Source organism: Pollicipes pollicipes, unplaced genomic scaffold (genome assembly GCF_011947565.3).
Source record: "Pollicipes pollicipes isolate AB1234 unplaced genomic scaffold, Ppol_2.1 Scaffold_6686;HRSCAF=7923_pilon_pilon_pilon, whole genome shotgun sequence".
In the NCBI taxonomy this organism is placed as follows: domain Eukaryota; kingdom Metazoa; phylum Arthropoda; class Thecostraca; order Pollicipedomorpha; family Pollicipedidae; genus Pollicipes; species Pollicipes pollicipes.
In genome coordinates this window covers 13,035,189-13,058,339 of record NW_023596921.1, presented here as the reverse complement: position 1 = coordinate 13,058,339, position 23,151 = coordinate 13,035,189, and the positions used below count along the sequence as shown (strand labels likewise).

The 23,151-nt window shown below is 59.2% G+C and overlaps 3 protein-coding genes across 6 annotated transcripts in view; 1 reads left to right on the top strand and 2 right to left on the bottom strand.

Moving 5' to 3' along the window:
• Window positions 1-244: 244 nt before the first annotated feature.
• LOC119108725 (cytochrome b561 domain-containing protein 2) lies at window positions 245-3,039 on the bottom strand. 4 transcript variants are annotated; one of them, XM_037232356.1, is made up of 3 exons: window positions 2,948-2,985; window positions 1,882-2,014; window positions 245-1,719 (listed from the first exon to the last, which is right to left on the bottom strand). In XM_037232356.1, the coding sequence occupies exons 2-3, from the start codon at window positions 1,984-1,986 to the stop codon at window positions 1,231-1,233; spliced, it is 594 nt and encodes a 197-aa protein (XP_037088251.1). In that variant the 5' UTR covers window positions 1,987-2,014; window positions 2,948-2,985; the 3' UTR covers window positions 245-1,230. The 4 variants fall into 4 exon arrangements, with proteins under 4 accessions (XP_037088251.1, XP_037088250.1, XP_037088252.1 ...); XM_037232355.1 differs by lacking the exon at window positions 2,948-2,985 and adding an exon at window positions 2,839-2,939; XM_037232357.1 differs by lacking the exon at window positions 2,948-2,985 and adding an exon at window positions 2,326-2,478.
• A 264-nt stretch (window positions 3,040-3,303) lies between these two features.
• On the top strand, window positions 3,304-21,330 carry Synj (synaptojanin). The gene is made up of 23 exons (XM_037231527.1): window positions 3,304-3,739; window positions 4,157-4,243; window positions 4,550-4,695; window positions 4,995-5,119; window positions 5,594-5,758; window positions 6,199-6,343; window positions 6,695-6,868; window positions 7,978-8,147; window positions 8,533-8,615; window positions 8,714-8,886; window positions 9,142-9,298; window positions 9,831-10,013; window positions 10,342-10,444; window positions 12,332-12,519; window positions 12,964-13,109; window positions 13,630-13,767; window positions 14,063-14,237; window positions 14,958-15,145; window positions 15,885-16,061; window positions 16,443-16,608; window positions 17,211-17,314; window positions 17,690-17,720; window positions 21,314-21,330. Exons 1-23 carry the CDS (start codon window positions 3,613-3,615, stop codon window positions 21,328-21,330), a joined length of 3,168 nt encoding a protein of 1,055 aa, XP_037087422.1. The 5' UTR covers window positions 3,304-3,612.
• LOC119107704 (prolyl 4-hydroxylase subunit alpha-1) overlaps window positions 20,402-23,151 on the bottom strand; it is a 27,260-nt gene continuing 24,510 nt past the window's right edge. The window contains exons 6-9 of the mRNA XM_037231244.1: window positions 22,889-23,130; window positions 22,400-22,514; window positions 21,731-22,025; window positions 20,402-21,492 (exon numbers count right to left, since the gene is read on the bottom strand). Of these exons, the coding sequence (XP_037087139.1) occupies window positions 21,407-21,492; window positions 21,731-22,025; window positions 22,400-22,514; window positions 22,889-23,130 (738 nt within the window). The 3' untranslated portion in view covers window positions 20,402-21,406. The remainder of the gene's footprint in view (window positions 21,493-21,730; window positions 22,026-22,399; window positions 22,515-22,888; window positions 23,131-23,151) is intronic.

Genomic DNA, 23,151 nt, shown 5'->3' with positions numbered 1-23,151 from the left:
CATAACTGTATCCCTATTGGACTTCGCTATTCCACATCCCACCCAGGCGTTCCTACACCGCCACGTATTTGGCAAAATGTCCGTGCCATCCGAATAGCCCTTCAAAGTGCACAACTTGGTGTGCACTGCAGCAGGCTATTCACCAGTTGTGCCTGCAGCGTATTGCTGCAAACGTCACCTTACCTCAGACGGCACTGTTAGAACGGTAATTAGGGCCGACATTTACTTGTGTTTATTTCCTCGAGAACAACGAGGTTGAGGAGTCGGAAAAACTGACCGGGCTCAACGCTCTTTTATTCAGGCAGCTGCCTTCAATAATAACGATCATAAGTAGATAGCATATATAACGCGCTCAAAAGTGACACCATTAACACGAGAAAGCCCACAAGAATATTATCTATTTCCCTCTGACTGCTGCTCAACTAGTTACACACGCCAGATAAAGTTTGCCAAAAATGAATGAGATCACATGGCAAAAGCGCACGAGGAGCCTGTATATACCATCGGGGACAGTAAGACGACCGGTGACAAGCCCATTCCAAGTGCGCAACCCTTGCAACAAGAATACTGGAGTATTGATACCAGTAAACGACCCCTCTTTTATACCATATTGAAAAAACACGTTCATAGTGTTAAAGTACACTCCACGCTGGCTGTCCGCCCTTCAATAAAGCTGGAATGAACATGCGCGTAACGAAGGTGTGCCACGTCATTGCGCAGGATGTCAACACAACTGGCCATACTGGTGTGTTCAACGCGCTCTGGCATTCCCATAATGATGGCCATTTTGCCTGCATGGTACGTACATCAGAACAATCGACACTGACAGCAGGGTCTCCATCCAGGTCCCTTATGCCGAGCGGGTAAATGCAACTCACTGCTGGCCAATCCTGGCAATTCGCTTGAGAAAAAATGCTGGAGCGCCAATTACGTCGACCCAGATTTGGGACGCACGATCGCGTATCATAGATGCTTGAACTGTTCCTACGTTGCATTATGGACCGGCGCTGCCAATACGGAAAGCCTGAATAACGCACAGTCCACACTGAGCCATATTACTTGCAAAGCTTCACGTCATCATCCGTAGTCGAATCCGTATACAGAATAATCTTACAGCATCTCAACTCGACAACAAAGCAGCGCAGCGAACAGACCCAACACAAGCACCTCGAAGGGACATCGCGGTGGCGCCCTTGCACCAGGCCCTGCCGCCGCCGCCACCACCACCTCCTAGCTGCTCTTGACCCTTCTGAAGCGGAACATCACCACCCTGTAGGTGACCCTGAGCACAGCTAGCGCCAGCAGCAGCTCGCCGACCGGTTGGGCCAGCGGCGCCGCCACCAGCTGGAACCAAGCAGTGGCCAGACCGAGCCGCAGCGTGTACAGGCCCAGCGCGACCAGCACGACGCCCGACATTGCATGCAGCGTCTTGGTGAGGCGCGGCGCCACCAGTCGCGGCAGTCGAGTGGCATACAGTGCCAGCAGGCCGCCCGCCGACTGCACGGTAGCCGCAGCCACGGCTGCCAGTCCCAGCTGGCCGTGCGTGGAGGTGAAGTGGGGCGCGCCGCGCAGCTCCTTGTTGAAGAAGATGGCGGCCAGGCCAGCCAGCGACAGCACCGCGGCTGCTGCCTGCAGCTGCCAGTGCAGCGTGACACGGTGGCGGTATCGCTGGCTTCCCAGTGAGAACACCTCCGCTCCACCCAGCATCATGCCGGCAAACTGCACCACACAGATAAGGTCATGTCAGGTGGCAGCTCAGTGAGATAGCAATAGGTAGTGACCTGAAGGCTTAGAATGCAGTTTGATGCCTTCTGATACCTTCTGATATAAAAAACACAAGAAACATAAAAAACTACCTGTCCTAAAACAGGCTGTACTTACAGATATTGACATACAGATGGGATGCCAGGAAAACAGACTTGATCCAGGAACTGCAACATAGATAATGTATCCAATGATTGGTGTAGTCAGTAAAACAGCCAACATTTCTTCACTTTTCTTATATTCTTTTCACCTGCAACAGACCAATGACATCCACCTGTCATTTTAGTGTAATGCCCTAAGACTTGTATTAAATTATTGACTAGCTAAAGGGTATATTTATCACAATGTATTTCATGCATTTATGCATGCACCTGCATCATATGGTTTATAGTGGTCATGTGACATATGATATGTAACCATGATCATGTGACAAAACATTGGCCTATTACTTTTTTACACATAACAACCTAAAATTTTTCCTTTGAATTGCTGGGATTCATACTAGGGTCCTCTGATCACAAGTCCAACTCCTTACCACTGAGCTAACCAGGGAGGTCTTACCTGGTTAGTCAAATGCTTTATCACTGAGCAAAAAATCCAAGATCCTGCTGGTTAGATCAGAGGTAGAGCAATGCACTCATGACCAAAAGAACCCAGTTTACATCCAGGCAATCCAAGGAGAAAATTGTGGTAGTAATGCACACATGTCTGAAAACAAACACCATTCAACCCTTCTAACACTTGATCACAGGCAGAGGACAAATGGGTGGAAAGTTGTGCATCTATATATTAACAACCCTGACTGGCATCAGGCATGGACAGAAGTCACAAAGAATTACTTCTGCTGACTTAGAACCTTTGAATTACTTAATACATTGGCAACCAACACTTTCTGAGGAGGGGAGGAGGGAATGATTGATGACAACACAAAATGCTGATTTGGATGTTTTTTTAACAAGATACACCAATGAGCTTCAAAAGTGAAAGACTCCTGGGAACAGTATGCGGTGATTGGTGGAATAAGACAACTGTGGGCCTACGGACGCCTCGCCCTAGGCTGCATTCCTGGCATACCACAGATACTACTTCTAGGAGATTCACAAGACTTCGCCGTAGAATGAATAATCGTTGGGTGAAGTGACTTAAGGACACTCAAGACGATTTGACTCCGACTTTTACACACACAAAACACACCCGTAGCCTCACGGGCGGACCGCACCGGGAGCATGCATCCTTTTCTCAGCCAATGCCTGATATATGTCTCAAGGGCGTCACAATGTTTTCAGGTTATCTTCGCTCAATCTTCGTGGAATAAACGACACGTCGATATGTAAAATACATTTTTGAGCTCAGAAGAAAAAATAAAATGAATCATTTGAAATTATTTATAGCATAATTTTAGGAGTTGCATCATGATCATTTCTGTGATCATCTTAAATTAACAGGGTGAGATATATAGCCGCTAGTCCCACCGTACTACGTACGCCGTACTGCACACCGTCTCACTCCCAGTACCGCCCCCTGTGAGGTGAGCAGAGGTATTGGCATTGGTCATCTGCGGCGGACGGCGATCGCGAATTGCGAGGCGCCCGTGGTTATCGGGAGTGGAAGAACAGTCAGATACGTGCTTTGGTATGACACTTTTACAGTGGAACCATCCTTTTCCCAGTCAGGTCTTATCCGTGCTGGGATTGCTGCTGCTCTGAAGAGGTTCTGATAACAGATCCAGGCTGACGTGCGGATGTCACATCAATATCATCGCCTCGTCACCTCTGTTTCGTATTGAACCACAGAAGTGAGAGTTACACTAGTTTTATTGCTTACCAGGACACATTCCTACAACCCAAGATGGCGATGGGAAAAGGTTTCAAGATATTCCACAAGATAAACCCACCAAATCCATATAGTGTGCTAATGGAACAGAAGAACAAACATGAAGCTGTTTTGTTTGAATCTCAAGCTGTTGCTCTTCTGGGTGAGTCAGAGGGATCTTATTGGTTTCAACCCCAGTGGAGTTATGTTTTGTTAGGGAGTGGTGCTCATCTTGGTACCATGGCCATAAACACCAGCATGGTCTTGAAAACTAAATGAATAAATTAGGTACTTGCTACAATAGTCATTAAATACATCAAGGAACTGGAATATGGATATAGCAATCATGGTATACACATTTCAAGTTACAAAAGTTTTTTCTGGTCTTTAGCTGCTTTTTGGGTGTTCCATGAAGTGAGCAGTGGGTGTGATCAGTATGATTTGTTGCTGGTATTCCTGGTATGTCTGTATATTCCTGGCAGATATCTTTCCAATCTCAGTTCAAGTCACCTTTGCTTTGTTTTGGTGACAACAATGTGAGTGACAACAATGCAGGCACACATTATTATAATATTTTCAGAACCACAAGAAGTGGATGCCATCAAGAAACAGTATACAAGACTGATGGATGCTTATGGCTGCCTTGGAGTTCTTCAGCTGAGCACCAGTATGTATAGTATTGTTGGTTTTGATATATTTCTGATCAGTTTTCTTTGTAACATAATACATTTCCAACTTTTTACATCATTCAACTCAGGTTTTATTTCCTATCATCATGTTATATTAATTTTTCTGGGTAGTTGTCAATCTCCTTTTTACTTGACTATATAAATACAAGCCTAACATATGGTCAGCACCCACATCATTTGTGGCTGCATGTCTTGTGTTTCTAAAGCCTACTATTGATGTTTTGCTCCAAATTGCATCATCACATGGATAGCCTTCACACCACATCCCATGATTTGTGTTTCAGATGACCAGTTTTGCTTGCTGTACCTGGCACTGGTCACAGGCTGCACCTCTGTGGGCAAGATCTGTGGAAGTGAGGTGTTCCGTGTCACACAGACAGCACTTGTCTCACTGCAGGGCAACCCAAGTGATGATGACCGGGTGGCTGAGGTATGGCACGGTGCCTTGCAGCCATTACTGCATTGCTGGCTGCCAGGCACTGCTGGGCTGCAGCATTGCTGGCATTACATCTGATGCTTTGATGTGGAATCAGCTTATTTGCCTTAACTATGATGTTCTATTTGTGGCACCATTATCAGTGACTTGTCAACACTTAGATGGTCCCAGACATGTCAGGAGCCTTGGTCCATGAGCTTTCTGCCCACTTGTGACGGCAGACAGGCAGCCTTTTCACAACTGTGACAGCATATTTGTGTCAGGCCATTGCTGACACTGGCATCTGACTACAGGTGAAGAAGATCCTGAATGCAGGCACATTCTACCTGTCGTGGAGTGCAACTGGTCGGCCACTGGACCTGACCCTGTGCGAGCAGAGGCGGCGGCGCACCGAGCTCACCGACAACCGCTTCTTTTGGTGAGCAGGACTGGCAGATGTGCTTGGGGAGCATGCAGACAGCAGGCAAGTGCCAGGCAAGAGGACGGAGGATGCTGGTCGTTGTGGGGCTAGGTGTGACAAGAGGTGAAAGCAGCAGAAGGTGCATGATGGGTATCACAGGAAACTCGTAAAGGAACAGATGTGTCATTTGTACTGCACAACATCCATTTGTTTCCTGGAGGAAGGGTAGGGTTAAAATCCTGAAAGCAAAACAATAGCATGTTTAAATACTTGTGTGCAAGCCATGCAGCGAAGACTTTCGACGACGACAGGACGTCCTGTCTGCCAGATTCGTTACCGTCAGGCGGCGGGTGAAGCGTGCGCTGTCTCGCCGCATGCAGTCCCCTCCTGGTCTGACAGCACAGCTGCTGCGGACTCGGTCTCGCCGCCCCTGCCCGCCCATCTCCCTGTCCTGCCGCGGGCCGTCTGACGGGCGGGCGGCCGCGCCGGCAGGAACAAGCAGCTGCACCTGCACCTGCAGCGGTTCGGCGTCAGCTGCGACCAGTGGCTGCTGCGCGTCATGTGCGGCTCCGTCGAGATCCGCACCGTGTACGTCGGCGGCGCGCAGGGGCGCGCCTGCATCATGTCCCGACTGAGCGCCGAACGCGCCGGCACAAGGTCAGTCGGCCAGGGAGCAGGGCAGGGGCCAGCTCAGTTAGCCATGGGGGCAGGGAAGCAGGGCAGAGGCCAGGTCAGCGGGGACCAGGGAGCAAGGGAGGAGCCAGGCCAGTCAGCTGCGGGACCGGGGATCGGAGAAGGGGCCAGACCGGTCAGCCGCGGGGCTGGGGAGCAGGGCGGGGGCCAGGCCAGCCAGGCAGAAGGGACGGCAAGCAGGTCGGACTACAGGTGGTGCAAGGGTGTTGACTGAGAAGCCAACGCTGTGGAGAAGTGGAGAAGCCAGCGGCTGACCAATCCAGTGGCGGCGCTGGCACTGGATTAGTCAGCCGCTGGGGCAGTGACAGGTCAATCAGGAGGGGACGGCGCTAGGTCAGGTGGTGTGAGGACGCGAGGTTGGTCAGGCACAGGGGAAGTCACACTGCTGGTGCGGTGTCCGGTAGGTTTAACGTGCGCGGCACCAACGACGACGGCCACGTGGCCAACTTCGTGGAGACGGAGCAGGCGATCTACCTGGACGACGAGGTGGCGTCGCACGTGCAGGTGCGCGGCTCGGTGCCGCTCTTCTGGGACCAGCCGGGCGTCCAGGTGAGAGGGGCGCGGACGTCGACGCGCCACCGACGCCGGGCGGAGGCGCTGGCCGGGCCGCGCTCGCTCTCGCTGGCGGCACGCTGAGGAGGCTGGCCGGGGAGGAGCTCGGACTGGGCCGGGATGTGGCTGCATTGTGGCGTATGGTGGCTGTGTGATCCTTGTTCTGCAGTGACACGGTCATGATTACGGTCATGGTGTCCTGTTGCCCTAGCCGGGCTGTTCGTGGCCTTTGTCATGCCCCGCTGTCGCAGTGGTCCCTGCGGCAGCCGTCTGCGCTCCCTGCGGGCCCCGCCGCCGGCCGTTGGCCTGGCCCGTCGCTGACCCTCTGGCCCGCCCCGCCGGCGCCAGGTGGGTTCGCACAAGGTGCGTCTGACGCGCGGCGACCAGTGCTCGGCGCCGGCCTTCAACCGCCACCTGCGTCAGCTGAAGCGCCGCTACGGACAGCAGCTGGTGCTCAACCTGCTCAGCTGCTCGCTGGTCGGCAGCCGCGGCGACGAGGCCATGCTCAGCAACCTCTTCCAGGTGAGGGGACGGGGGAGGCACGCTGGGGCGAGGGCGCAGGTGGTCGCGTAGAGGCTGCTGTGCGGTCGGTGAGAACGACTGCGTGTCGGTGGTGGTATTCTCTCTGGTTGCATGAGATCGTTATGCAGGGGTTGTAGGTGTGCTTTCCTTACAGTTGCAGACCTTCGGATGCCGGCAGATTTTCGAAAGGATGAGGGAGCCAACGTCCTTTCGGAAGTTTTGTTCAATCTTTCATTATAGCTGAACCATTTTGCAGGGCAATCCCATATTTATCATTTCAGTGCGCAGTGAAGAAACTTGGCCATGCTCTCGGCTGGCCTCAGGTCGCACCGGGCCCGCCGGCTGCTGCCATGCCTCGATGTGTCTGCCGGCTGGCCTCAGGCCGGACCGGACCAGCCGGCTGTTGCCATGCCTCGATGTGTCTGCCGGCTGGCCTCAGGCCGGACCGGACCAGCCGGCTGTTGCCATGCCTGGATGTGTCTGCCGGCTGGCCTCAGGTCGGACCGGACACCGGCGTTGCCATGCCTCGGTGTCTGCCGGCTGGCCTCAGGCGCACCGGCCCCCGCGCTGCTCTGTGTGTGTCCGGCTGGCCTCAGGTCGGACCGGACCAGCCGGCTGCTGCCATGCCTCGGTATGTCGGCGCCTCAGTCGGACCGGACCACCGGCTGTTGCCATGCCTCTGTGTCTGCCGGCTTGGCCCTCAGGTCGGACCGGACCAGCCCGGCTGCTGCCATGCCTCGGTGTGTCTGTCCGGCTGGCCTTCAGGTCGGACCGGATCCAGCCGGCAGCTTGCCATGCCTCGGATGTGTCTGTCGGCTTGGCCTCAGGTCGGACCGGACCAGCCGGCTGCGCCATTGCCCGTGGTGTCTCTGCCGGCTGGCCTCAGGTCGGACCGGACCACCCGGCTGCTGCCATGCCTCGGTGTCTGCCGGCTGGCCTCAGGTCGGACCGGACCAGCCGGCTGTTGCCATGCCTCGGTGTGTCTGTCGGCTGGCCTCAGGTCGGACCGGACCAGCCGGCTGTTGCCATGCCTCGTGGTGTCTGCCGGCTGCCTCGCCATCAGGTCTGGTCACCGTGGCCGTCTGTACACGTGTCTGTTCCGTCCCCAGGCGCACCACAAGGCGCTGCCGGAGCACGCGGACGTGCAGCACGTGCTGTTCGACTACCACGCCCAGGTGCGCGGCACCAACACCAAGGCGCTAGAGCAGCTCAAGCAGAAGCTGCACGAGTCGCTGCTCCACCAGGGCTTCTTCTTCGCTCGCGGCGACGAGGTGTACATGTGAGTGGCGGCTGGAGATGTTGGAATCACCGGATTACTTGGCTGTGACTCATTGTGGGCCAGCTGGCCAGGTTTTGGTTGTCGGTCCTATATAACGACCCACCAGTTTCTAGAATTGGTGCTTTGGGGGCCTGTCGTCTCTGCCAGTCACTCAGCGTCGGTTAACATTGAATATTTAATGCGGCTCGCTGGGACACTTCCGTGAAGCCGTTCGCTTCTTTCACCGTGCCTTGCTGTGTCGCTACCTTCGCGGGCATTTCAAACCATTGATCTGATACTGGTGCTCTGTATTGGGTACCGTTGCTCTGTGCTGGGTACCAGTGCTGTGAAGCTGCAGAAAGGCGCGGACCGGGCCCCCGTGACCGTTCGTCCCGTGTTCTCACAGTGACCAGTGCGGCACGGTGCGCACCAACTGCCTGGACTGTCTGGACCGGACCAACTGCGTGCAGAACCTGGTCGGGCCTGGAGGTGAGCCGAGCGGGCGGGGCGTTAGGCTGACTAGGCCGAGCTGAGCGCCCGCCGTGGTCTGTGGCTTGTTCCAACGGGCCGCGTCAGCTCGCAGTCAGCTGACCCTGCTTGGCGACAGGTGCTGATGGAGCAGCTGCGCTACCTGAACCTGCTGGAGAAGAAGTCACTGGTGACGCGCTTCCAGCAGATCTTCAGGGAGATGTGGGTCAACAATGGCAACGAGATTAGCAAGCTGTACGCCGGCACGGGGGCGCTGCAGGGAGGCTCCAAGGTGAGGCCCGCCGTCGGACTGCCGCCAAACCGGCCGCTGGTTCAGGGGGGACGAACCATTGACGTGCACCTCGCGCTAATCTGCGGTGTGTGCACTATGTCGTTGAGTCCGATATGTTGTGGCCGCCATCTGGCCAGATCTCCCTCCGCGTGCGTGCGCTCGTGTGGGTGGGTGCGGGTGCGTGCGTCGGCGACTGTTCGGCCCCCTCTGAGGTCCGATCACCCCGTTACCGGCGACGCCGCGCTTCTCCGGCAGCTGATGGACGGAGCCCGCTCCGTGTCCCGCACCATCCAGAACAACCTGCTGGACAGCAGTAAGCAGGAGGCGATCGACGTCATCCTGCTGGGCAGCAGCATGAACTCGGAGCTGGCCGACCGCGCGCGCCTCCTGCTACCTTCCAGCATGCTCTACGGTACGGTCCGTCCCCTGCCCCCGCGCACGTTCTGTCCTGGCGGAGCTGTGCGGCACGCGCCCGCCTTCTGCTCGCCTTAGTCGTGATGTACGGTAGGCCGCCTTTTGCGCACGGTATGCAGGCTGGATACGGTAGTGAGAGGCGGAATGCCGGTCGGTGTTGGTCGGAAGGGTAGATTAGCATTCGTTGCCAAATTCCAGTTGCGTTAGAGTTTAAATGCTTCGTCGATTAACCGTTCACGTTGTGTCTCCCGGTGGGACGAAGTCCTTCGATTGGGGGACGTACGGCTGGAGGTAAATGATTTCTGAGACAAATGTGAGCTGCGCCAGGAGATCGTTGAACTTGTGCAACCCCCACCCACCATTCAGTGTTCCATTTTGTGAATGTAGGGCAAATACGTTGTCTCTGTGTCACTAACCGAGTCTAATCTGGAGTAGTTGTGAAGCATTTATCCTCCAGCCGGGCGCCACATTCCGACCCCCGTCGCTGACTGGGCCGCCGCCCCCCGGTGACCGTGTCGCTCGGCCTGCAGCCCAGGCGAACCTGCTGCGCGCCATGTGCGTGGCGCAGGACGAGTTCAGCTCGCCCCGCTCCCTGCGCGTGGCCGTCGGCACGTACAACGTCAACGGCGGCAAGCACTTTCGCAGCGTGGCCTACAAGAACCAGAACCTGGCGGACTGGCTGCTGGACGCGCCGCGGCTGGCGCGCGGCCACGGTGAGCGGATGGTTTGCTGGGCTCACGGAGGGCCGCCATGCGGATTACCGGAGTCGGTGGCTATCGCGGTACGGTCGGCACTGTGCCGACGTCTTCGAGAACCCTCGCCCGAGACTTGTACGAAAGATGTTTGTTTTGAAATTGCCGAGATTTCAGGGCTTAATGCTTCATCGCTCTGCTGACTACGAATTGTTCGGTGGTGAAGCAGGATGCATTCGATGCCGTTTCACGGCCGTATGCGTCAAACTTGAGTTGCATTCTCATCAAAGGTGCGACATTTCGTGTGTTGGCGCCGGCGGTCGCGCTGACCGCGACGGCCGGTCGGCAGATCTGGTGGACGCGGCCAGCGACCAGGAGCCGCCGCCAGACATATTCGCTGTCGGCTTCGAGGAGATCGTGGACCTGAACGCCAGCAACATCATGGCCGCTAGGTGGGTCGGTTGCCGCCTGGTGGGTGGGATGCAGTCAGGTGGGTGGGTCGGTTGCCGCCTGGTGGGTCGGTTGCCACCTGGGTGGGTCGGTTGCGGTCAGGTGGGTGAATTGCCTCCAGGTGAGTCGGTTGCCGCCTGGTGGGTCGGTTGCTGCCGGGTGGGTCGGTGGCTGCCTGGTGGGTCGGTTGCCGCCAGGTGGGTCGGTTGCCGCTAGGTGGGTCGGTTGCCGCCTGGTGGCTCGGTTGCCGCCAGATGGGTCGGTTGCTGCCAGGTGGGTCGGTTGCCGCCAGGTGGGTCGGTTGCCGCTAGGTGGGTCGGTTGCCGCTAGGTGGGTCGGTTGCCGCCAGGCGGGTTGGTTGTCGCCTGGCGGGTCGGTTGTCGCCTGGTGGGTCGGTTGTCGCCTGGTGTGTCGGTTGTCGCCTGGCGGGTCGGTTGTCGCCTGGTGGGTCGGTTGTCGCCAGGTGGGTCGGTTGCCGCCTGGCGGGTCGGTTGTCGCCTGGTGGGTCGGTTGTCGCCTGGCGGGTCGGTTGTCGCCTGGTGGGGTCGGTTGCCGCCTGGTGTGTCGGTTGTCGCCGGGTGGGTCGGTTGTCGCCTGGTGGGTCGGTTGTCGCCTGGCGGGTCGGTTGTCGCCTGGTGGGTCGGTTGTCGCCTGGTGTGTCGGTTGTCGCCTGGTGTGTCGGTTGTCGCCTGGTGTGTCGGTTGTCGCCTGGTGGGTCGGTTGTCGCCTGGCGGGTCGGTTGTCGCCTGGTGGTCGGTTGCCGCCTGGTGTGTCGGTTGTCGCCGGGTGGGTCGGTTGCCGCCTGGTGGGTCGGTTGCCGCCTGGTGGGTCGGTTGCCGCCTGGTGTGTCGGTTGCCGCCTGGTGGGTCGGTTGCCGCCTGGTGGGTCGGTTGCCGCCTGGTGGGTCGGTTGTCGCCTGGTGGGTCGGTTGTCGCCAGGTGGTCGGTTGTCGCCTGGTGTGTCGGTTGTCGCCAGGTGGTCGGTTGTCGCCTGGTGTTCGGTTGTCGCCTGGTGGGTCGGTTGTCGCCAGGTGGGTCGGTTGTCGCCTGGTGTGTCGGTTGTCGCCAGGTGGGTCGGTTGTCGCCAGGTGGGTCGGTTGTCGCCTGGTGGTGTCGGTTGTCGCCTGGTGGTCGGTTGTCGCCTGGTTGTGTCGTTGTCGCCTGGTGGGTCGGTTGTCGCCTGGTGTGTCGGTTGCCGCCTGGTGGGTCGGTTGTCGCCGGGTGGGTCGGTTGTCGCCTGGTGTGTCGGTTGTCGCCTGGTGGGTCGGTTGTCGCCTGGTGTGTCGGTTGTCGCCAGGTGGGTCGGTTGTCGCCAGGTGGGTCGGTTGTCGCCTGGTGGGTCGGTTGTCGCCTGTGTGTCGGTTGTCGCCTGTGTGTCGGTTGTCGCCTGGCGGGTCGGTTTCGCCTGGTGGGTCGGTTGTCGCCTGGTGGGTCGGTTGTCGCCTGGTGGGTCGGTTGCCGCCAGCATATGCTGTGTCAGCCGAGCCGGCGCCATGTACAGGAGGTGACTGAGCTGAGGTGGCCCGCGGTTCAGAGTGGGCACGTGCGCAGATCACGCTACGAATAAATGAACAGTTTGCCTTTTTATTCGTGATGGCAGGCTAACTTGTGTTGCATTGTTATTACTGTTCGATAGTTAAAGGTTTGGTTTAACGTTGATGGTGTGGTAAACGTGGTGCACTCAAGCGTGTTTAGGCAAGAAACATCCCAGCATCCAGTGATGGATGACAGGTCTTCCTTGCAATCAGTGATGAAATTGCTGGCACTCCACACACCTGGAACGGCCACCACGCCATTCGGTAAACGATTTACATCGTGAAACATCGTTAAAAAATATCGCAAAAGTCCGCGTCTTGTAACTTGACCTGACTGGACCTGATCTGACTTCAGCTCCGAGAACGCCCGGCTGTGGGGGGAGGAGCTGCAGAAGGTGGTGTCGCGGGACCGGCCGTACGTGCCGCTGACCCACGTGCAGCTGGTCGGCGTGGCGCTGTTCGTGTTCGTGCGGCCTGAGCTGGCGCAGCACATCAGGGACGTGGCCACGGACACGGTCAAGACCGGCCTGGGCGGCACCACCGGTGAGCGGCGGCCCCGGATCGGGTCAGGCGGGGTCACCTCTCAGTGGCCCGCGCTCACCGGCTCGAACCGGCGGTCGGCCCGGGTGACGGCGAATTGAGAGCTTCTCTGATTGTCCGGGGTTTTTGTTCTGTTCTGCTGTGGACATCGTGGTATGTTTGGACCGGTTTGGTTGTTCGTTACAACCAGGTAGCGTTCGGCGAGTTGGTTGGGCCTCTTGGAGCTTTCGGCCAGGCTGATTTCGAATTCGTGCCGTTGGGTGCCTACATTCTGAATGGATTCGTGCCGTGGGATGCCGATATTCTGAATGGATGGATCGGAGCCGACTTCATTCCTTGAACGCTTATCGGTATCGCTCGCAGTGCATTTTTTGTCGCGCGAGGCTTCCTTTAATCCTGTCTTGGTCGGACCGGTTTTCAGTCGTGTCAGCTCTGCGTGCTCCACAGGTAACAAGGGCGGCGTAGCGATCCGGATGGTGATCTACAACTCATCGCTGTGCTTCATCTGCTCCCACTTCGCCGCCGGCCAGAAGGAGGTCATGGAGAGGAACGCTGACTATGCCGAGATCTCCAAGAAGATCTGCTTCCCCATGGTCAGTAGGCTCTAAATGGTATCGGTGTCACCACGCGACTGACAGTTGGCGTCTGTGGAGATGAAGTCCGTCTGCCCGTTTCCAACTCCTTGGGCACCACTCGCTCAATCCATTGGACCTGCATTGAATGCGGGAGGAACCGTGGCAAGGCATGTTTTCTATGCATGCGTAGGTTTCCATCTTGAATGTGTGGAGTGCAGTTACCGCCTGGGGATACGTGTTTCGAGACGTTGACTGCACTAGGCTACACTTTTGGACCAGTTACTTCCTGGTTGCATTTGCTCTTGAGTTCCTCGGTACAAGTTGCTGTTGATTCGACTACCCCTGCCGCCGTGGTGCCCATATGCCCACGTGGCGGGGTACCCATGTACCCGCGTGGCTAGGGTGCACATGTACCCACGTGGCGGGGTACCCATGCACCCGGAGGTCCCCGGGTGTTCGAGGTACCCGGAGTGTTCCCAGTTCTTCCGAGCCGTACCCTGGCCGCCGGTAACGACGCCGCCGCCGCCGCCGCCGACAGAACCGCACCGTGTTTTCTCACGACCTGGTCTTCTGGTGCGGCGACTTCAACTACCGCATCGACCTGCCGCGCGACGAGGTCAAGGAGCTGATCGCGCGCCGGGACTGGGCCGCCCTGCGCGAGGCCGACCAGCTGACTGTGAGTGAGGGTTGGGTGTGGCAGCCAGCTGGCGGTCAGTTGTGACTCGAAGCTGTGGGTGGGTTGAAATGGGCCAAACAACCCACAGTGAGTTGAGGGTCAGTGCCTGGTGGCAGTGACCGGAGAAGCTCACTCTGTCTGTCGCTGAAGAGGCACGCTGTATCAGAGTGGCAACAGCTGTTCATTGCCGGAATATGTAAATGTTCTGCTGTTCGGCTGTCTGCGGCTGGCGATACTCGCCAGCTGACCTGGCGCAGTGCTGTCACTAACCGGCGCCTCGCCTGGCCGCCCCCAGATCCAGCAGGCGGACGGCAAGTGTTTCCAGAACTTCCTGGAGGGCGAACTGGAGTTCGCCCCCACCTACAAGTACGACCTGTTCTCGGACGACTACGACACGGGCGAGAAGTGCCGCTGCCCGGCCTGGACCGACCGCGTGCTGCTCTGGAGGCGGCGCGTCGCCCGCGACGCCGGTATGTCGGCCGGCGGGGCAAAGACGCGCGCCGCTGCAGCTGCCCTGCCGAGTGGGGGACACCAACAGGGACCCAGCAGGGAGTGCTGCCCACGGACCGGTGTCGGCGAAAGGGAAGGATGGAGCCGTCACGGCTTAGTTATGATGACTCCGATTACTCGGTTTGGGGAGGGGGAGGGGCCGGAACTGGCAGTGGATGTAGCCGCGCTGAGTTTGCCAGAGTTTGCCAAGTTTGCGTTTCAACGTTTGATGGTTTAAGCTCCTGCTCATCTGTAGCTTAATGTCAAGACTTGCAAGGCTAGGATTTTTGTTTACGGACGTGAATTGATGAGAACAAGATCGCTAACTGCGGTCAAGTCAAGTTGTGCGTGCGGAATGCGTGGCTAACTGACTGCTCGAACTGGTCTCTGAACAGAAAATGGTCGCACTATCCAGTGTAGCATTTTGAGAACAGGATTCCACATGTCTTCAAACCCCGGAGAGTATTCAAACTTTTGACCTTGGTGCATGTGCGTGGTGGGCCTGTCCTTGCTGAAACAGCGCTGCCAGCATGCATTTTCATGACAGGAGCGCTCTCATCCCTGCCATTACATGCCATCGCAGCTATTCGATTCATCAACACTTCCAGCTAATTGGAAAGACATCGGTGAGGTGACCTGTGCCTTATGGCGTCCGCGTGGGTGCCGGCGGTGGGTGACGCCGCGCGCCGCCCCTCCGCCAGAGCACCCGGACTGGACGGCCGGCCGCGTGCTGCACTACGGCTGCGCTGGCCTGAAGCAGTCCGACCATCGGCCGGTGGTGGCGCTGCTCGAGGTGGAGGTGCGCCAGGTGGACCCGGAGCGGCGCCGGCAGACTTTCGAGCGGCTCGTGCAGCTGGCGGGGCCGCCCGATGCCTCCGTCATCCTCACGGTACGGAGACGCCGCCGACGTCAGCACGGTACGGAGACGCCTCTGTCGTCCGCACGGTACCGAGACGCCTCTGTCGTCCTCACGGTACGGAGACGCCTCCGTCATCCTCACGGTACGGAGACGCCTCAGTCATCCTCACGGTACCGAGACGCCTCTGTCGTCCGCACGGTACGGAGACGCCTCCGTCATCCTCACGGTACGGAGACGCCTCAGTCATCCTCACGGTACCGAGACGCCTCTGTCGTCCTCACGGTACGGAGACGCCTCCGTCATCCTCACGGTACGGAAACGCCTCAGTCATCCTCACGGTACCGAGACGCCTCTGTCGTCCCCACGGTACGGAGACGCCTTCGTTGTCGTCACGGTACGGAGACGCCTCCGTCATCTTCACGGATCGGAGACGCCTCCGTCCTCCTCACGGTACGGAGACGCCTCCACGTACGGTATGGAGACGCCCCGTTGTCTTTGCGATGGGGCGAAATGGTGCCCTCGGTGCGGCGAAATTACGGCGTCGCCTGCGGTCCAGGCGGAGCGGGGAGAACCGCATGCTCTGCAACGTTCTGCTGTGGCCGCGTCTGTGTGCTTGGTGTGGCGTGCCAATGACATGGGTCTGGTCTGAACGAGGGCTGGCCTGGAGCCTGCCCCGCACAGACTGCCGACTGCTCTGTCTGTTAATGTCGCCGGCGGCTCGGCGTCGGTCTGTGTCCACCGACTCACGGCCGTCCGGCCTGTCGGGCAGGCGGACCGCGGCGACCTCTACTCGCTGACGGAGCTGGCCGGCTTCATGGCTGACCTGCTGGCGCAGCTGACCGCCTTCGGCGACGTCATCCTGGTCCGCTTCGTGCAGGAGGCCATGTGGGTGACCTTCAAGGAGGGTGGCTTCGCGCTGGCGGCGGCGCAGAAGGAGACGCTGCAGGTACGGTCGGTGGGGGCGCCAGGGGATGGTCGAAGGAGGGGGTGGCTGGGTGTGGAGCGCGCTACGATGTCGTTACTCAGCCAAGTGACCGTCATTTGTAGGAGTTTGTAAAACAACGTCTTGAAGTAGATCCAGACTGGACCGCGTCCTGTGACTGCGTGACGCGCAGTCAGCAGACTGGCGACTCATTTCCTCTTCGGTCACCAGATGAAGGCAACATTGCCCCTCATTGCCAGATGGGACCAACCTGACCCTGCGACCACCAGATTGATATCCCCGGCCTCCCTGGTCGTGATTGTGACTGGTGATACCTGCTGGTTTGCATGGCCCCTGTTGCCTTGTGAGCAGCGCTTGACCGGGCCCGGTGCCGCTCGTTCCCAGGTGCAGGGTCACCGCGTGGCCGTGCGGCTGCGCACGCCCGACTGGACGGCTCAGGTAGCCGAGGAGCTCCGGCTCGGGGAGGACAACACGCTGCCGCTCAGCGAGCATCAGGCGCCGCCGCCGCCACCCTCGCCGGCCGTCGACGGCGACACAGACGCCAGCGCCGGTGCGTCCTCCGTGCCAGCGTGGCTCAAGGGGGGCACGGACTGGAGTGGAGGGTCTTGCTGCGAGGGGTTTGCGCTGATCAACAAATCGCTATTTGCTACCTCTTTCGTATGTGAAATGATCAAAATGTCACTGTTTACTTACTTCCGTGTGTGGGTTGTTTGGTTTGGTCTTGTGACAGTGGGAGTGACACGCATATATATATATATATATATATATATATATATATATATATATATATATATATATATATATTATATGTCCCGTGCTCATTACCAGCCAGAGTGGTGTGACGCGACACACTTAATACTGCGCCTGTTCCACCTGATCCGTCTCTCCCCCTCCGTCCTTCACGTTGTTTTCCTGTGGCTGCTCCCTACCATGCTCTGCGGTATGCCATTTTGGGCGTCAGCTATCTATCTATCCTACTATCCTGAGCTCCGTCCTGTCCTTCCCGGAGCTCCGTTCTGTCCCGCCCTGAGCCCCGCTCTGTCCTGCCCTGAGTTCCGTCCTCCCCGCCCTGAGCTCCGTCCTGTCCTGCCGTGAGCTCCTCGGCGCCGGGCCCGGCCTGTGGCTGACTGTCGGTCCCGACTGCGCCGCTAGACGGTCCGTCGGCGGCCGCTCTCTGGGAGGCGTCCTCGGGTGACGTGTTGAAGCCGGTACGACCGCCGCAGCCCTGCCGACCGCCGCCGCCAGCAGAGCCGCAGGTCAGCACGGCTGCCCACGCTGGTGTGGCACGGGGTAGCCGCCGTCCGGGCCCAGGCGGAGGCGTGATGTTAAGCTGAGGGTCGGCTTAGGTTTGTGGACTTAAACGCGTAAGCTAGGTATGTGCATTCAGTAGGCGTAGGCATGCAGGTGTGTGGGCGGCGGTGAGAACCTCAGCACGGTCTGACTGTTCACCTGAACCAGGTTTCACGCGTCAGATGCGGGGACTTCATCACTCTTCTTCGTATCTGACGTCTCCGCGTATATGTTTTTGATGCTGACCGGAAGTGCCGGCCGACAGCCCGCGTTCAGGGGAGCCGCTTCGGCAGCACAACACGTGACGCTCATGCGATGTCGTTCGTGCCCGCCCCCGGCAGGCGGCGCTGACGGAGCCGGTGATCCAGGAGCGGCGGGAGGTGACGGTGCAGCGGGCCGCGCCGGCTCGGCCCGCCACCGGCCCCTGCCGGCCGGCGCCGCCGCCGCCCTCCGCCGGCCGCTCGGCCCCCGCCGCTGATGCCGACTGGTACGACGACGTCTTCTCGGCTGATCCAGCGGCCGAGCCGGCGCCGGCCCCGGTCCCGGCCGTTCTGCCGCCCGTCCCGGGCAGAGAGGCGGCGCCGCCGGCCGTCCCGTCCCGGGACTCGGCCCCAGTTGTCCCCGCTAGGGACTCCACGCCTGCTGTTCCGTTCCAGGACGCTGTTCCGGCCATCCCGTCCCGGGACTGGGCCCCAGTTGTCCCCTCCCGGGAATCTGCGCCCACTGCCCCGTCCCAGGACGCTGCTCCGGCCGTCCCGTCCCGGGACTCGGCCCCGGTTGTCCCCTCCAGGGACTCCGCGCCTGCTGTTCCACTTCGGGACGCCGCTCCAGCCATCCCGTCCCGGGACTCCGCGCCGGCCGTCCCTGTCCGGGACGCGGTGCCGCCCTCCGTTCCCGCCCGCGGCGCGGCTCCGCCCCCGATTCCGACTCGGCAGGGGACGGCGCCCGCCGTGCCCGGCCGGGCGGGGGCGCCGCCGCCCATCCCCAAACGGAACGCCTAGCGACGCTGCCGCCGCCACCGGCAGCTGATGGTGTGGTCCGGGCGCCGGACGAGAGTAGTCGTGGAAATCCAGTTATGTTTTTGATGGCATTATCACGTCCCAGTGTAAGCGTTATTCGGTGCGTTAATGCCGCGCCCTACCGCCCGGCTGTAGCTCGCAGCGCCGGCACTCTGTCATAATCGCTCTGTGATCAGTTGCAACGTTTTGTTCGGTCGTTGTTTGCGCTACGCATGCTCTGCTACGTGTTGAGCGGGGCTTTGTTATGCTTTGTTATGTTTTAGCGCTTGCTGTTAGGCGTGGACGGGATCAGCTGATTCAGTTGATGAGCAGATCAGTTGTTCGCTCAGGGTCGTCGGGCCGGTGTTACGCATCTAGTCAGGACACATTCCGCGGTGGGAACGGGCACCGGGCACGGCCCGTGGTGTTGTGGGCCGACGCCAGCGGACGCGGCCGTCACGCCCACGGCAGGGGCGGTGACGTCACGCTACACCTCAGGTCAACTCCGCCGGCGCTGCCGTGGACATATCCCGAGGGCACACCCGGGATGGGGAGGACAGACACTTCCTGTCAGAGAGACAGAGCCATCGATCGCACCGCCACTTTGAAGGCCAGTGCCGCACTTGGGCGGCGGTGGAAGAAGACCTAGTCTGTGGTGCGTTTGCTTCCACGCAGCGGGGGCAGGGCGCATGGCCGATTCCATATCCCGCCATGATCGCCAGTACGGTGCTGGAACATCCCGGTAGCGTGTGGCGGGAGTAGGTCAGCACCTCGGTGGCCGACTGCACGCGCTCGTCAGAGGGTCGGGTAACGCGTCGATGAACACCGCTCGCCGCGGCCGCGCGGGTGCGGTGTTACGGCCCACCAGTCACCTAGTCTTCCCATTGTAGGTTTTCTGACCCGTGCCGGTGTTCGTATGTAGCAGGCCATCCAATGTAGGGATGTATCGTTCCGAGGACTGGTGGCTTCCTTCCTGATCAGTTTGCTGCTTAGTTTCTTTTATTCACTCTACTTGTGGCTTTCGCTATGTCAAGCCATCGCTTATTGTCTCACATTTATTCCATTGAGCATTTGCTTTGCTATATCCAGCAGATCATTATCTCAGATCAACTACTTAATGAGCACCCTATCGTGATGGAAGCCGTGGTGCTGTGCTGTCTGTTATCTGTGAAGCCGTTGGTGGCGGGCTGCGCGCCCGATGCGGCACAGCCTGTGGCATATCTGCCCTGTTCTAGTCTGCATGTTTGTTGTGCGTACATCGCAGAGGGTTTGACACTCGCCCGACGGCCGAGCCGTTGGCCAGATCATTCCCATGCGGTCGGCCACGATGGCTCTGTGGCATTCCCATGTGGTCGGCCACGATGGCACTGTGGCATTCCCATGTGGTCGGCCACGATGGCACTGTGGCATTCCCATGTAGTCGGCCACGATGGCACTGTGGTATTGCATGTGGTCTAACATGGTGGCACTGTGGCATTCCCATGCGGTCTGACACGATGGCGTTGTGGCATTCCCATGCGGTCTGACCCGATGACACTGTGGCATCGGCACGTGGCCGACCACGATGGCACGTCCAGGCCGTGCGGTGAGGCCGATTGTTGCTGTGTTTGGACGTCTGGTCTGCACTCGTCGGCCGGCCGGCGCCTGACGCGGAGCGGAGTGGTGCTGTTCTTGGTGGTGTCCAGCCGCTGCCAGGTAATCGTGTATCAGCAGCGAAATACAACGGTGTCGTGATGGTAGCGGCAGGTTTTATGTGTGGTGAGCATGGCGTCGTCGTCATGACTGAGGCGACGAGAGATGGCTGCTGGAACCCGTCCTAATACGAACAAAGACTAAATAGGGCCATTGTTCCTCCACTGACGTCCAACGAGCCAAAAAGCTGAGCTTATCTGGTGAAAATATGACTTTCAAGTTCAGCTTTGTAAAAAAAAAAATACTCTTCAACTGTCGGTAGTGGACGCACGTGGTATATCAGCCGAACCGACCTCGGTACACTGCAGATGGGCATGTCTGTAAGCATGATGCCCTGTTGGGTGCTGATCAAAACAAAGCGGAATTGTTTCAGGTGTGTTTATTTGGGAAATGATATGATGCGGGTGGTGTTGGCGCTAAGGTGGCGTGCGTGCTAGCCTGGGAGAACGCGTACAAGGGAGTCCTCTGCAGACACTCGGGAGACATGACTGGACAGCTGTCGGGCCAGGCCGACACTAGGTGCCTGCTACTCCCGCTACAAGACTCACGTCGCCGACGTCCCGTCGTCCTGCCGAAGTGCAGCTTGACTCAACATACAGCACGATGTCAGCCTTCGGGGTGGCAGGTGCGCCCGAACCACCACACCATGCACGACTGAATATATAGTAATGCGGCCTGCTAACAGCGAGTTCAGTGTTTGCCCTTGGTTTCAGCATGCGTCTTCACTTGCATACATAATAAATACATCTTCATCGCCTCTCACTCAGTCACTCCAAATGGCAGCGTCTTCACCATCGTTGCTGCGCTTCACAACACACAACCGTCCTCATTGGTTTCGCGCTAGTCCGCGAGCCGCACATCGCAATCACAAATCACGCTTGGCCGCCAGCGCGCGGGCGCTGCGGCGTCGCAGCGCCCGCGGACAAGAATACGGCACTCGGTCAACCTGATCGGAGTAGTGGGGCACGGGCGGCGCCGGGGATGCCCGGGACCGCGCCCGAATGCCGGTGAGAAGGGCTCGACTGTCTGCCGGCGACACGCCCTCACTGTGGGCCCGGCCGCGCGGGTCAGTCCTCCGGCGGGACGGAGTCCCCACCGGAGCGGCGGGACTCCGTGCGAACGCCGGACTCCGGACGAGCGCCGGACTCTGGGCGTGCGCCGGACTCCGGACGAGCGCCTGACTCCGGACGAGCGCCGGACCCCGGACGAGCGCCAGACCCCGAGCAAGCGCCGGACTCCGGACTCAGAGTCGGACGCAGTGGGCGCGCCGCGCAGGACAGGCGCGTCAGTGACAGCCGGTGAGCCTCGTGGGGCGTCTGGCGCTCGGCGTCAGCGAAGCTGGCGCCGGCGCCGGCTAGCGGCGCCAGGTCAGGGCGTCTGGTGGACGGCGTCCTCCGTCAGACCGCACGGCTTGGCCCGGAACTGCTCGTTGTAGTGAATCCACTTGTTGGACACTGAAATGAAAGACGGCGTTACTGATTGCAGCTCCTGACGGTGTGACCCATATGGTAATGACTCTCAATGGCTGACTTTGAATAACGTCATGAGAGACCATGATAGGTGGAGAGCATGTTAACGTCACCGGACAAGCTGACATGACAGCGCGTAGGCAATTACCCGCCGCAGACTAGGTAGTTTGAGAAGCCGATCGCCCCCGAGTGACCTCGCCCCCTCCCCCTGCCGCAGCCTTACCCCACTTGCTGCCGTGCAGAACGGGGCAGGCGGCATGCTTGGTGTCGTCGTCGCCGCGGCCAGCCGCGTTCAGGTTCCACCAGAAGGCGACGCTGCCGCGCTCCGGCCAGACGGTGACGCCGGCGCGCGGGAAGACGGTGGCGCCGCCCGACGGCACGTCCGAGAGGTACACCATCCAGGTGGCGAGTCGGTCGCCGATGACCGTCTCCCAGTCAGCGTGAGGGCCGTGAGGCACCTCGCCCATGTGGTGGTCCGTGTGGGTGACGTAGAGGCCTCCGATGCCGTAGTTGGCCACCTGGGTGGAGAGCGGCGTGAGGAGAGTTGGGGAGGGGGCGGAGCGGTTTGGGCAGGTCCAGCCCGCGTCCAGAGTGGATGGGAGTGCCGCGGTGCTCAGCGTTGGGCTTGTGCAGCAGCATTTTAAAAGCACAGAAACGCGCTTTGGTATGAAGCCATCCGTATCAATTGTCTATAACGGTTCCTCACAGGAATAAATGCTGACGGACGCGAGCTCATTCCAGCTTGAAACACTAACTCCAATCGTGAAAAAATAGCTTCTTACCGCACAGCGAAAAACCCTTCACCTCCTCGCATTTCACTTGAAGTTTGACGGTGTGTCAATATCAATCGACGCCGATTATCATGGTGGAGCAAGCAGGGATGGGGGCGCACCTGGAAGGCCTCGGCTGCACGGTCGTTGTCGCACTTGAGCCCGCTCGAGGCCGCCACGCGCTGGGTGACACGAGCCAGCGTACCCGACGGGTCCTCGTCATCCGGAATCCAGGCGCTGGGGAAAGTTGTGCGCTAGTGTTATGCATTTAAATCAAGGGAGCTGGTGTTGTGTTTATCAACGCTCGTGATATGCGTCACAGTACGTCTGTCGTGCTGGACTTAAGGTTATTTGCATGCTGGGTACGGATGTCAGCCGCCTATGGCGGAATACGGCTCCCGTTCTCAGCAACTGCCAGTTGCAGCCCCACTGCCTCCATGTGAGCTTCGGGGATAGCTCGGCCGGTGATCGCCATCTTAGATCGCCTTAGATCGCCATCTCGGATGGACTAGTCTCGTCTGGACCGACCCGGTGGATCAGTCTCTGACAGAGGACTGCAGTGGACCAATCTGGTCGGCGATCGATGGCGGCCCGCCCAGGGCGGCACTCACTTCTTGCTGATGCGACTCATGCTGCTGACGAAGTGGCCGTCGGTGGCGCGATGACGTGAGGTGGCGAGTCGCGGCCCGGCCAGCTGCTGGAAGGTGGCCACCTCGGCGTCCGTCACCAGCTGGTGCAACATCACGATGTACGGCCGCAGGCTCAGCACCTCCACCCGCAGCGGCGCCAGCACCAGCAGCGGGCTGCCGTTCGCCGTCAGGTGGCAGGACAGGTCGGCTTCTTCCGCCGGCGTCTGCGAATACCCAGTGAACGG

Bases quoted from the DNA above. Each gene is read 5' to 3' on its own strand.
- Synj (XM_037231527.1), top strand. From the start codon at position 3,613: ATGGCGATGGGAAAAGGTTTCAAGATATTCCACAAGATAAACCCACCA. The intron at 13,768-14,062 runs GTGAGTGAGGGT...GGCCGCCCCCAG, and splicing joins GCGAGGCCGACCAGCTGACT to ATCCAGCAGGCGGACGGCAA. The intron at 16,062-16,442 runs GTACGGTCGGTG...GCTCGTTCCCAG, and splicing joins CGCAGAAGGAGACGCTGCAG to GTGCAGGGTCACCGCGTGGC.
- LOC119108725 (XM_037232354.1), bottom strand. From the start codon at position 1,986: ATGTTGGCTGTTTTACTGACTACACCAATCATTGGATACATTATCTAT. The intron at 1,720-1,881 runs GTAAGTACAGCC...TGTGTGGTGCAG, and splicing joins CCATCTGTATGTCAATATCT to TTTGCCGGCATGATGCTGGG.